The sequence below is a fragment of the Bufo gargarizans genome, unplaced genomic scaffold, assembly GCF_014858855.1.
Source record: "Bufo gargarizans isolate SCDJY-AF-19 unplaced genomic scaffold, ASM1485885v1 original_scaffold_1406_pilon, whole genome shotgun sequence".
Taxonomy (NCBI): Eukaryota; Metazoa; Chordata; class Amphibia; order Anura; family Bufonidae; genus Bufo; species Bufo gargarizans.
The window spans coordinates 284-15,093 of NW_025334344.1; the positions used below are offsets into that span (position 1 = coordinate 284).

General features: G+C 42.7%; 1 protein-coding gene across 1 annotated transcript in view; it reads right to left on the reverse strand.

Moving 5' to 3' along the window:
- Positions 1–2,391: 2,391 nt before the first annotated feature.
- LOC122923254 (F-BAR and double SH3 domains protein 1-like) overlaps positions 2,392–14,810 on the reverse strand; it is an 89,307-nt gene continuing 76,888 nt past the window's right edge. Inside the window, exons 9-11 of the mRNA XM_044274035.1 lie at positions 9,695–9,817; positions 7,160–7,255; positions 2,392–2,547 (exon numbers count right to left, since the gene is read on the reverse strand). Of these exons, the coding sequence (XP_044129970.1) occupies positions 2,392–2,547; positions 7,160–7,255; positions 9,695–9,817 (375 nt within the window). The remainder of the gene's footprint in view (positions 2,548–7,159; positions 7,256–9,694; positions 9,818–14,810) is intronic.

Here is a 14,810-nt window from a genome sequence, read left to right on the forward strand (position 1 = left end):
CCCTAAGTGATGAGGTGCCTGGTGGTCAGTGAACTGAGGGAATACATGGCCCAAAATTGCCAGCATGCACTCCATGGGCAAAGAGCTGCAGTGCCTCTACATAGTCCTGGGAGAACCATCACTTTTTATTTTGGGTGTAAAAGCAACTTTTAGCTGCTGGAGGGAATTGGGCAAACTTGTGGGCACTGGGTGGCATATTGCAGGTGCCAGCATGACAGACTGTTCCACTCATTCAGAACTGCATGGAAAGTGCTGCACTCACCTGTCTGGGTGGCAAAGGCTTCCCAGGCTGGGGGCAGGAGAGCAGCTGCAGACAGAAGAGGTGCCGCATTGCAGGGCAGGGGACCTGGGCTGACAGATGGGGCATGGGAGAGGCTGACCGGGGACGTTGCAGGGAGCTGCCAGCCTCCTCCATATGTCATAGCTCTGCAAACCCGGGATACAGCTATACAGCTTAACCTCTGTGATGCACCAGCACACTCTTCAGTGGCATGCTCTTGTCTCCAGCACACAAGGGGTTCGGACACCCCAGCAGGGGTTATCAGGCTCCCATTTAGATCCTCTACAACTGCCTTAGCTATTGCAACCCTCTCCGACAGTATCCACCCCTCTTGTCTCGCTCTCCAGTTTTTTCTCCACATACACCTCCCATTCCCTTATGCAGGAGTCCTGCATAACAGAAACTAGGACAGATCCGTTATGCTGCCCAAAGACTTCTATTATGACGGAATGCTAAACAGAATGCCTCTAAAGGTTTCCCTTTTGCTCTCCGTCTTAAGAATCACCTTATTTTCCAATATAACCATGTTATAACAGAAAATAATAAAGTAATTAACAAATCGTCTTCTTTTTCAAACTAATTGTTAATAGATGGGTGGTTTTGCGGCTAAACAGTAGCGACATTATCTATAGGAAAACTGATTCAATTTGAAGTAAAACCATACATCAATGCAGTTTTTAGCCATACTGTGGCCACACCCTGGAGCAGAGGGGGCATCAACCACAACCAGGCCCCTACTTCAGTGTCCAATCGCCTCATAAGTTATAGGAGATAAAAGTAAATCTACAAAAGACATCTCATAATTTTGTATTATAGGGGTTGTTCAGGATTCATTTTTAAGGGTTTTGTCCAGTGGGAACTGTGAAGAGAGCTACACTGCTCTCTGCTACTCCGTGGCTCCCGGACTGTTTTCACTGGACTTCCAGTCCCCACCTGTAATCTTTCTGCACAGAGTCACATGCAGCTGCAGCCAATGACTGGCCTCAGTGGTGACATGTTCCCAAATGTCATGTGACCCAGAAGAGATGTGCGGCCCATTGGCTACAGCCAAACACAAGGCAAGGTGGGGACCGAGAGTCTAGTGAAGACACATAACCCAAAAGGAACAGTACCCCATGACCACCATGATGCACCCTCCTGAATTAATACAAAGATGTCACAAATTAAAGTAGTTATCCACAATAATGATTATCTATCCACAACATCCTATCATAAGGGTCGGACTGCTGGGGAAACCCCAACAACCCAAGAATGAGGGTTCCCCATGTCCCTTTTCTTTATAGAACAGTAGAGTGCATGTCGGTCTACCGCTCCATTCACTTAGATAGTGATGTAATAGAAATGAATGGTGCAGGGGACCGACATGGGTCCCAGTGGTCAGACCCAACATGATCCATTACTTATAACCAATGCTGTGGATAGGTGATAAATAATTTTTGCTGGGATAGCCACTTTAAAGGGGTTGTCCAGAATTTGACTATGCTCAGGATATGCCATCAATGTCTGATCAGTGGAAGTCCAAAACACCACACCCCCGATAAGCAGCAGTGTTAGGGTGGGTTATCACTAGCGTTATGGAGTCCGTTAGGGCATTCAGTTATAACGGAACATAACGGAATCCATAAGACGGAAGGGCGGATCCATTTTGCTGCCCGTAGACTTGCATTATGACGGAATGCAAAACGGACGCCTTTAAAAAGCATTCCTTTTGCTCTGCGTCCTAATAGAAGTCTATGGGAATCAAAACGGATCCATCTGGTTCCTGTTATGCAAGACAGAAAACAAAGTCCTGTCGACAGGACTTTGTTTTCAGTCTTGCATAACGGGACCCAGACGGATCAGTTATGTTTTCCCATAGACTTCTATTAGGACGGAGCAAAACGGAATGCCTTTTAAAGGCTTACGTTTTGCATTCCATCCTATGAATTCCGTTATGTTCAGTTATAACCCTGTTTTAACGGGAAGCCATAATGGACTCCATAACGCTAGTGTGAACCCACCCTTAGATAACTTCAGAAGAAGAGCTATGTCTGGACGGATGCTGCAGCACTGCTCCTAGTCACTTTGATGGAAGCAGCGCTGAGGTAACCAGTCAACATCTGGCGGTGGAGCTAAGGTAGAATAGCTGATTGGTGGTTTCTACTAACCCTTTCCGCATGTGTCTTCAGCTTGTAATCTCGTGCAGATCTACTTGTCCATCTACGTGCCTCCTTATCCAAGACATTCATTTCATCTGGCACTTTAACAAGTGTCACTAACTTACGGGTCTGTGAGACAAAGTAAAAAAAAAAAAAAATGAATCACATTCAAATTATTAAATAAGTTCCCAGATATAGAGTATTCAATATAGTATCTCTGTAATTTTGGACTATTATCTACAGGAATGCATGAGTAGTACTGCAGATAAGGAATGGGGATCACTATAATTTATTTTCTTACTGCTCCCCGGTTCCCCCACTGTCAGCGCTCAAAGCTTCTCTGAAATAAACAGTCTGGATTGCTGTGCTGTTCTAGCATAATGGAGAGGACTCATGTGCGCAAGCACAGCAGTCCTGACAATGTATTTCAATGCAGCTCTGAGCACTGACAGTGGTGGAACGGGGAGCAGTAGAAAAATAAAAAATTGTGATCTGGGCTCCTTATCTGGATGACTACTTAAATTGGGCTGACAGATTCCGTTTAGATGTAATTATATTGTTATCCTTAGTTGCTGATCAAAAATTATATTATAAATAATGATTATCACATATTTTACTACATTATCTTGCATTATTAGGATAATTTTAATAAGTAAAATAAATTTTCTTTCATTTTTCCAGATAAATACATTTTCTTTTATTTTTCCACTTATCAAGAGAGATATAGAATAAAGCTATATATAAAGTCTAACCTTACTACTTTCTTACATCTTTTTTCAAGGCTTGCACTTTATATTTTAACCACTGGATGTCTTGATATAACACTACACGGTGTGTAGGCTTGTACAAGCGTACTTAGGGTAGGGTCACAGAGAGTATTTAGAAGCAGATTCCTCTTCAGGTTCTTCAGCTAAAGCCAGAAGTGGATCCAGCCCACTTCTGGGTTTGGCTGAAAAACCTGAAGGAAAATCTGCCTCAAAACCTCCTAAAAAAAAAAACTCTCCCTTAAAGTTCCTTGGGGTGGATACACTGTGGATTTTCTGCTACAAAATTTCAGAATGGCAGCAATGTGGATGAGATTCCTCAAAAATTCATGTTGTAGAAGAAAATCTGCATGGAAATGGCCTTGCAGTGAAGAGTTTAAATCCACAGCATTTGCGCATCTGAATAGGTCTTTCTACAATAGGTATTGTAGAAATCCATGGGCTTGCCACCAAAACATCTACAACTGGAGGAAAGAAGGTTTGTACACAAACATAGAAGAAGATTCTTTACGGTAAGAGCAGTGAGACTATGGAACTCTCTGCCTGAGGAGGTGGTGATGGTGAGTTCACTAAAAGAGTTCAAGAGGGGCCTGGATGTATTTCTGGAGTGTTATAATATTACAAGTTGGTCATTGATCCAAAGAGTTCAAATTGCCAGAATGTCTTGTTTTTCAGCCTTAGACACTAAGTTTCAAAATAATTTTTAGCTGCAGAAATCTCACAAAAAACCTGCCACGAGGCTTGTAGAAGTATCCTGAGCTGGTTGTGTACCTCGATGAGATATGATATTTTAGTACTACAGACCGCCTGCTAAAGGCAGATGGATTCTGATGGAACAGCCTGTCATCCATAAGCTTTGATGATATCATGTGGGTTCATACAAAAAAACACTGATCGCTGTGGTTCGGAGTTGTTGTTTTTTTTAACTGTAGGAAGCGCCTGGCGTTTTCTTCTTTCCTTTCTGGCAAGGAGTAGTATTCGCCCCAAATTCTAAATTAATAAAAGTTCCAATGCAGCAGCATCACTGTTACACTCCTAGATGATGACAAGTCCACCATGGCAAAACACTGCATGAGCAGGCAAGCCCATGACGTCACAGCAGTGCAGGAGGACCTTTACTAGATGGCCTGCTCATGTGACATTCAGAAGTAAAGAATTCAAAGGCTATATTCACATGCAGCAGAATGGGCGCAAAAATTTGTTCCATTCATCTAAATGTTTTTTGTTTGTTTTTTACCGTATGTAATTTTGCCGTCTGAAAACTGTGGATCCGCAAGATATGGATATTGTCTGTGTTGCATCCACATTTTTTGCAGACCCACTGGGGCACATTTACTAAGGGACTTCGACTATTTTAGGCGCAAAATAGTCACAAGTTCTCTATTTTTAATCGGCACGGCTGGTTTTACGTCATATCCACCAGTTGGGCAGGACAGAGGCGGACTGTGGGCGTGACGAGGCCAGGACTACAGCCCCGGCAAATTAACTAACATCTACACCTGGAAGCACAGGTGCACGTCTCATCATAAATTACAGGAATCTTAAAGCAGCGCACAGGGGAAACTGAGACTGGCGTAAAAAGCTGGTCTTAGTAAATGTTCCCCACTGACCTCAATGGGTCCGTAGTCCGCATTTTGCAGCCAAGTATAGGAAATGTTCTTTCTGTGCAACAGACATGCAGATGTAGAAAGCACAAGAAACACCTATGTGCTTTCCATATCTGTATGTCTGTTTTGCAAAAAGAGAGAATATGTCCGCAAAATGAAGTCAATGGGAGTAGTTTTCACAACATTTACGCCTGTTTTCAGGTATAAATGGGAGTAAATTTGCCAGGGCAGGAAGTCGACAACATGCCCCTGCTCTGCCCAACACCGTGCAAAACCACCCGCCTGTTAAAATAGTTGCAAGTCCCTTAATAAATGGCAAGCAATCACAGCCCAGCTATGATTTTACTGGAAGACTTCAAGCACTCAACCGTATTTTTCATCCAGGCGCTATCCCCATTTTTTGCGGATCACACGATGACCCATTCATTTCTACAGGCCATGCTCACAACTGTTTTTACTATTGATCCATGTGGCCATTCCGCAAATTATAGAGTAGATCCTATTCTTGTCCTCATTCCAGATAAGAATAACCCTTTCTATTGATGGGAGTGAAAAGATACAGAATGAACATATAAGGTATCCATATTTTGGAGATCCGGTGTTTGCGGACCAAAATACAAACATGGCCGTGTGCATGAGGCCTAATGCTTAACCAGGGTGCCATGGCCAACATCCCAGTTTGTCCTCTATACTAGATGTTATACATGACTGTCACACAGGGCTGACCACATCACGTTAAGGTCTCATGCACATGACCGCATCCGTTTTGCAGTCCACAAATTGCGGATCTGAAAAACATTGATACAGGCTGTGTGCATCCCGTATTTTTTTCCCAGTGTCAAGGAACGGATGTACAGATGCTGACAGCACATGGTGTGGTCTCCACATCATTTGTGGTTTCATTGAAATGAATGGGTCCACATCTAATCTGCAAAAAAATGCTGATGCGGATGCAGACTAAAAACATTGGGGGAGATTTATCAAACTGGTGTAAGGTAGAACTGGCTTAGTTGCCCATAGCAACCAATTAGATTCTACCTTTCATTTTCCAAAGGAGCTGTGAAAAATTTTAAGGTGGAATCTGATTGGTTGCTATGGGTAACTAAGCCAGTTCTGCTTTACACCAGTTTGATACATCTCATCCATAGTCGTGTGCATGAGGCCTAATATGTTCTATTACAATACTAATATATATGAAAAATAACCACACATTGCCATGGTACATTTATTAACCCCTTAGTGTCCACCCATACGCCTTTTTACGGCGGTCACTAAGGGGCCCTAGGCGGCCCAGACTAAGGGCTGCACAGGTCCCCCGGGGAGCGGGGGCCCAGTTCTCACATATGAGACGCGGCCCTGCTCTAACAATCCGGACCGGCAGGAGTGCCAATCCGGGCTGTTTAACACTCATCAGCTGTCTCCCATCGGCATCCCGCAAATGAGATTGCGGGCTGCCGATGTGTGTGAAGACTGGCTGGGGTCTTGTGTAGGCCCCAGACCAGCCTTGAGTAATTTCAAGCAGGCTGCGCCTTTCTGGCACAGCCTGCTGGTCAATGTTAGAATGGCACTGACGTTAAAATGCAATGCACTATAGGGATAATGCATTGCATTTTAAAATCAATCAAAAAGCTGTCTGTTATAGTCCCCTTGTGGGACTATTAAGTGGTACAAAAAAAAAAATGTACACATTTTTTTTCAATGAGAATACGCTTTTCAATAAAAATAAAAAATGGCAAAAAAAAAATCTCCCCCATATGTTTGGTATTGCCGCGTCCGTAACAACCCAGACTACATAAACATCACATAAATTATCCCCTACGGTGAACGCTGAAAAAAACAAACAGACAAACAAACAAAAACCTAATAACAAGCAGTAACAAAGTGGCAGTATTGCTGTTTTTCCCATCTCCCTCCCAGAAAGAGTTAATAAAAGTTAATCAGAAAGTTATGTGTACCCCAAAATGGCGCCATTAAAAACTATAACTTGTCCTGCAAAAGCTATATAGACGAAAAAATTAGTTATAGCTCTTGGAACACCACGATGAAAAAAGGAAGAAAAACGCTTGGTCAGTAAGGCCAAAACAGGCTGGTCACTAAGGGGTTAAACCCATTATTATATTGTAAAAAAAAATAAAAAATTGCATAAAATTGTACTGCAAGATGTTAACTTCAGGGGAAATAAATATGTATCCGTAGGCAATACCTCGGAGATACCAGCTCTGCTCGTCACATAGGAAGCAGGTGGCAAGCGCTGCTGAATAATGAAGGAGGACAGCAATAGAATCAGCAACAAGGGAAGCTAACAAAAGCTTAGGAAAAGCCATAAAAGTCAGTTTAACCCTTCACAATCCTGCTAAAACAAGCACATACCTTGTCCGCCCCTGCGGGCTGGAATTTCTGAATGGGTGTTTGGGAAAAAACACTGGTATCTTTCAGGAACAGTTGTAAGTTCTGCTGCCGGGAAACCTGGAGGACACAGAGAGGATGGGACATGCACAGGCTTGTATGTAAAAGATCTGCAGCCTACATCTTCATAAACCAGAGCCAATATACAGCAAGAGCCTAATATACCATTATAAATAGAACTGCTCCCTGTACCGCACGTAGCAATGAATTCTCCACTCCCTGCACAATAAGCAATCACAGGCTGCCATAAAACAACCTGGATCAGATGGCAAGACGGATGCTGAGGGTCTGACTTCTGCGCCATGTCCCTGACATATCACTGAAAAGATTGCAGTTGATGAGGTTGTACATTCAAGAGAATTCATGTGGAACAGATATAATTACCGGTAGGTGATAAACACTTTATTATGTCCCCAGTGAGAATGTGATCTAGGGAGGGTAGGAAAATGTTCACTTTATTGCAGGAAGCTGAGACTTATGGTATTCTAGTATAAAATAAGTCCTCTTCATAGCTCAGCATTACCTAAGCAGCGGCTTGCATGACCTTGTAAGGCTACTTTTACATCTGCGTTTTGTATTCCGGTTTTGAGATCCGGCAGAGGATCCCAAAACCGGAGCAAAATGCTTCTGCTCTATTTAATACATCAGGATGCGGTTGTATTAAATCGAAACTGAACAAATCGGATCCGGCACTAAAAACAATGTAAATCCGGAAAAAAAACGGATCTGGCACCATTGACTTACATTGTTTTTAGTGCTGGATCTGGTTTGTTCCGTTTCATAGACCGGACACAAAACCGCAGTTTGCAGTCACAAAACGGAACAAACCAGAATGGAATGCATCCTGATCTGTTTTGTCCCCATTGACAACGCATGGGGACAAAATCGAAGTGTTTTGATCTGGTTTTGAAATCCTCTGCCAGATCTCAAAACCAGCAATTATGGCAAGAGAGAAAAGGGAGAGGCGCTCATAGGGAAGTAAGCGATGATACGCAGATAAACGTGATGGATTGAATGTGCTCACCTTTGGGTGTTGTGCAGGTGTAAGCGCACAACAGGTTTAGACACACAATAGGTTGGGAGGGTGAGGGAGGTCCGTGCTGCCGGTACCCGTTCAGTCCCTTTGGATGGAGTTGCCAAAAACTCCTTGGGATTGTTAAGGGCGAGAAGAGTGATTTGTGTCCGAAAACACACGATAGGGTACCTCTTTGGCGCACAGGGACGACCAAAGTTTCAAGGTTTTTTGGCGTCGCCAGATACAGCATCAGCATACTACAGAAGGAGTCCCCAGCCACCCGGCCACCTTCTGCCTGTTGCCCCTTGCTGTTGGCGCCCCTAAGACTTGATAAAGGAGTTATAAACTCCGAAACGCGTTGTCAACTGAACAATAAATATTATTTATACCAAAAAACCTTGAAACTGTGGTCGTCCCTGTGCGCCAAAGAGGTACCCTATCGTGTGTTTTCGGACACAAATCACTCTTCTAGATCTCAAAACCGGAATACAAAGTGCAGATGTGAAAGTGGCTAAACCAGTGCTTTACCTATTATTGAGCCCATTAACTGGTTTTCTATACTATAGCATGCGGTCTTCCCCAGTAACCATAGTCTACAATCATTTGTAGTCCCCTTCCTCATAGATTGCATGCTATAGTAGCTTATCTATCAGGCATGCTGCACAACTGACATTTGGTAACTGAAACTTTACAGTAAGGAGCCATCTCCATCCTGTCTTCTGACGACTGCTCTGATCTTCTTGCTTTCTCCAAGTTGCTTGGCCTCACCTACTGGCTGCTGGGAGAAGGAGGAGCTTCTGGAGACTTAAAGGTGGATAGGCATGGATAGGACTCTTATGTAGAGAAGAGTCTCCTGGTGCCTCAGCTGCAGGAGGAGAAGGGGAGCTCCAGATCCTGCCCAACCATAGCCAAGCTCTGCAGGGACCATGATCACCTACTTATCACCATAGACATCCAATAACAATCATTTTTATCATTATATGGTGGTTACTCCTTAGGTTCTGGTAGACCACAAGATATAGTATAAACATCCAGACCAGGCTCTACAGTAGCACCAATATAGTTATGTAAGAAGACAAGGTTTTCGGATATCTAGTGGACAATGTCTCCTTAAATGTTTCTCTACCAGTGTGAATTGCAAGGTGCCATAATAAGGGATTGAAGAGGATTGTGGAAATGATGTAATAGCAGGATATTTCATTATGGAGGCTACTGCATGACACAGACCTTTCTAGCTACACACACAAAACAACTTTTTCCTTAGGAAAACCACATTTTGATATCACAGAATATCGTGACTATTAAAAAAACGAACTCTGCTGCACTGACAAACTCAAGTCTGCTTTATCTGTATATGCAATGTTTCATGTTAACTTATTTTGATTATTATAAAATTCCCCAACCAATGCTCATGGCAAAAATAGGCAACAATACAAAAGAAACAAAAACCATCAGGTTCTAAGGAAAAACCCAGCAGCTGTTACCTGAAGAGATGCATCCAGGGTGTCACGGAACCGTTCTTGAGTGGATCTGCAGGTACTGAGTTCAGTCTTATTGATCAGCGAAAGATAATCTCGCAAGCGCTCATAAAGATCCCCATCCAATACCTACAGATAAATACATTATTAGGCACAGAAAGAATGAACCATTCTATTTTTACAAACACATACTTACGTCTACTAATAGTAGAGAAGGGATAAAGGAGGTGTGTATAAATTATAGAATTACATAAACCAGATGTTGAAGATTTTTTTGCTATTTATGTAGTAAAATATTATTTTTACTGCAGTACCACAAATTCAACACTGTGTGGCGCCAATATCTTATTTTTTCACTAGTGTAGACAAACACACTGTCAGCCAGTAAGAGGGAACTTCACATTTCATGATTACTCAACCAACCACATGAACAAACAAGACCTTTGCCAAGAAAAATAGTCTTGTATTATGAATTTTAGATCAGTGGTTATCAAGTAAAGTTACAACACAAGGTGGAAGTCTGATTGATAGGATCTACATGCTTCTCTCAGTGTTTAAAATGATGATTATCAAAATGCTACTGTATAAATATATAACAAAAGGTACAGAAGATATGGAGGCACAGTCAAGATAAATCCAAGTAATGTCTACAAATGTGTTCACCTCCCTCAACCTACAATTCAAACGGTTGCAAAAGTTCTTCAGACATTTCCCAGAGGGTCATTCTTGCCCCATGTTTTGCAATGGAGAGCAGGCAAGCTATACTCCATCTCAGAAAGAAGAGGTTAAGAACCTCAACATGATTGCTATAAGACAGTTTCAGCTGCAGAACATATTTCTGACTAAAGGTAGGTTGTTGGTTCAAAGACCGATGAACCAATGATTGGCTAGCTAACACAGCCACACACATTTTTGTCCAAATAGACCATCGTTCAAAACGTCCATACATGTTCAAAGGACGAACAATATTCCTGGGAGAGTTCTTTTAAAGTGAGGTCATTCATGGAGGAAAGATTTTTCTTAAGAACAAAAAATCTTTTGTCCAGCTATCAACCAAAACAGTCAAACTCAGCCGACCTCTTTCCAGATGATGACAACATGACATCAGATGGCCAAAATGACTGATCATTTTACATACCACGTTAAACAAAATATCATCATATAAATCTGTGATGTGTGCTTGCTGGTCAACTTACTCAAAATTCGGTTCAGTTGCTTCTTAGCTGTATCTGTCTAAGGGAAAGCTTGGTGATAAACACTTTGGCCACCATTACAGTTCCTGTCACCCACCTTCCCTAATTGGTGAGTATACCTAGTTTTGCAGTGATACATGTTCTCCTCCAACATAGCTGCACAATCAGACTGATGGCACCATAACTAGTGGTACCAATTGTAGCAGTAACATAATAATATAACCCCGGCCCAGATCAATGGTAGCTATGCCATAGGTACAACCTGTATAGCTGAACAGGGGCTCTGTAAGCTAAGGGATCCCCTGCCACCTTACAAGGAAAGTAACACTAAAAATTGCATCAAGGGACTGTGGTCATGATAGTCATGCTTCATGATCCACTAGGTACATGACATGAGGGAGGGGGCTATATGACAGGTACCTCACTGTCAGCAAATTAGATGTTAGAAAGGAAGAAGTCCATTTGCTATTCTTGCATGTCGATTACAGAGAGTATGATCTCATTGCATTTTATGGTTAGGGCAAGGTGTCTGCACATATTCTGCATTAAAGCTACTCTCTGAACTAGACACCCCTGAAGGAGGCTGCTGCTCACATTTCCCTTCCACACTGGCAGTGAGACCCTGCACAGGGCACCCGAAAATCAGTGTTGGCAAACAAGAGAAGGGACCTGCTTAAAGGGCTTATACCACCAGAAATACTGTTATGTAGCTGACTGACAGCGATGCGCTAATGTCAGCACTACATAACAGTATGCTTTTTACCTTTCTCCCTGCACCCGTTTTGGTAAAAAAAACACTTTTATAATATGCTAATGAGCCTCTAGTTATATGTGGGTGTAAAATCAGCACCTAGAGGCTCAATCTACTCACCCTTTATCCCGCCCAGGTCCCCTGTTCTGCCCGCCCCGCTCCTCTTAATTGATGATGCTGTACGCCTCATCGCTGCCGAAATCCCTCGCCTGCGGCGTTCACTTCTGTATTCGGCGCAAGCAGCGAATGATGCGCTCCTGGTGCCGGATTCCTCACTGTGCTTGCGCCGACTACATCACAGTGAGGAAGCCGGCATCAGGAGAGTGGCCTTCACTCACTGCTCCTAATACAGAAGTGAACGGCGCACCGCGGGATTTCGTCAGCGATGCTGCGTACCGTGCCATCAATCAAGAGGAGCGGACGGGCAGAACAGGGGACCTGGGCGGGATAAAGGATGAGTAGACGGAGCCTCTAGGTGCTGATTTTACGCCCACATAGCACCTAGAGGCTCATTAGCATATTATAAAAGTGGCTATTTTACAAAAACGGCTGCAGGGACAAATGTCAGAAACATACTGTTATGTAGTGCTGACATTAGCGCATCGATGTGTCTGTGTTGCAGTAATTTGCACCGTATTTATCAAATGTCCCATGTTGGTTGATAAATTCTCCTTTGAAATGTTACTCCATTTTTACGCTACCTAGTTTCTGGAGTAAGACTGAGATAAATTTGGGACTTTAAAAAGTCAGTTAAAGTCTACCTTAAATCAGTTCAATGGGCTAACCATGTCCACTTCCCCACTTTTTGAAGCCAGAATTCTGGAGTGCAGGGCTTGATAAATTCCCTCTGCGTGTGTCCTGGTGTAAACGAGATGTGGTGGACATAATCCCTATTTAGATTTTTGCTTTGAGGCCCCACTCTTCTATGTCTGCCCCTCACTATAAACATACGTACCTATACTACAAAACACACATAAATGCAATTGACTAAAGGATACATAATAATACAGCCATAAACATGTACAGGAAGCAATAAAGGCTAAATGCCATTACTGGAAGTGAAGAGGTTGTGAGTAAGAAAATATGTCAATGTCATCGGACATTTCACCTTTCCTATGATCAATAAAAAACTAGCTGTATCGCACACAGTGTTACTGGTCCTTCAGCTGCAAGACAAGACTTTCCATTTTTGGCATATGGATTGGATTATTGAATAACGGACTTGTATCAATACTCAGAAGTCTACTAGAAGAGCCGTCCAGTATGTCAGAAGTGAGATTACGATGTACTGTATGGAGTACTGGTATGGTGCCTCCAATATTAACCCCTAATACTGGTTGCAGATTTTTCCAGAATGCAAAACCAGTGACTGACATTTCATTTCATAAAAATATCTTTTTGGTAGCACAAGTAAAAACTCTTTACTGTTCATGTTCTATATTCTGCGTTTTTCACGCAACGCAGTCCCAATAGAAATGGATGGGTCTACGTGAAAATCGCAAGCATCCCACATGGTGAGCACGATTACATCATCAAAGGTCCTTTGGTAGGTCCTGAAAGAAGAAGAAAGAAAGACGATGTCGGCAGCGCGAACCACAGGATGAGGTGAGTAAATTTTCTTTTTTGTTTTTAACCCCTCAGTCCACATTTTACTAAGCATTCTGTACTAAGAATGCTATTATTTTCCTTTATAACCATGTTATAAGGGAAAATAATAAAATGAATAGAACACCTAACCCAAACCCGAACTTCATTTCGGGTCTGGGTACCACATTCAGTTTATTCTCACGCGCGTGCAAAACGCATTGCACTTGTGTGGGAAAAACTTAACATCGGAACGCAATCGCAGTCAAAACTGACTGCAATTGCATGCCTACTCATGCAGGTTTTCCGCAATGCACACGCAACACATCCGGAGCAAATCCGGGACGCCCGTGTGAAAGAGGCCTTATAGCTAGTGATGAGCGAACTTCTGTTTTAAGTTCGGCGTCTAAAGTTCGGCTTCCGGTTAGCGGAGAATCCCGATATGGATTCCGACTTCCGTTGTGGTCCGTGGTAGCGGAATCAATAATCGGCCATTATTGATTCCGCTACCACGGACCACAACGGAAGTCGGAATCCATATCGGGAACCATATTGGGATTCTCCGCTAACCGGAAGCCGAACTTTAGACGCCGAACTTAAAACAGAAGTTCGCTCATCACTACTTATAGCATATGTTCTTCTCTGTGAGCCCAAAAAAAAGAGCTATAAAGTTTAACAAACTGAAATTAATAATAAAAAAAAAGCTAAAATTATTGGGAACGAGTTAACAAAACTGATTGAAAGGCAAAGTGAAGGAGTTGCCCACAGCAACCAGTCAGATTCCAATTCTCATTTTAGAGGTCCTTTTAAAAACAACAATCTGATCAGTGGTCACTGTGGGCAACTGTGATAAATCCCTTCCATGAGCAGGAAAATGATAACTAATTCATGTTAGATATATCTATGATAATCGTGAAAAAAGAAGAAAAGATGAGCAGCACACACATCGACGGGGGGAAATTCCTTGGAGCAGGTCACGGACTTGATCCAAATTAGTATAGAAAAAAGAAAAATCCAAGGCAGCACACAAATAACGGTGAAAAACAGGGTGTTTATTCCCCCATGTGCAGACAGCAACGTTTCAGCTCTCTCAATGGAGCCTTTGTCAAGCCATAACAATCATGGCTTGTTATGGCTTGACAAAGGCTCCATTGAGAGAGCTGAAACGTTGCTGTCTGCACATGGGGGAATAAACACCCTGTTTTTCACTGTTATTTGTGTGCTGCCTTGGATTTTTCTATTTTCTATGATAATCGTGATATATTATTATAAAAATTACCCTGGAGCTGGACCAGCTAACCTCTTAGTGACCACCAATATGCCTTTTACAGCGGTCACTGTACCATAACATCTGCGCTCCTATTTTAATGACCCGGACCAATAGGAGAGCAGATCTGGGCTGTTTAACCCCTTACATGCCCAGGAATAGCATCTGCAGCATGTAAGCGGTTACAGATGGTGTAGACTCCCTTTGTCTCCCATCGGTACCCCACAAATGAAATCACTGGGTGCCAATGTCAGTGCAGTTAGGCCTGGGGCCTTCACTATTTGTTTCCTAGCAGGCAGCACCTCTCTAGGATATGCACCCATTGTC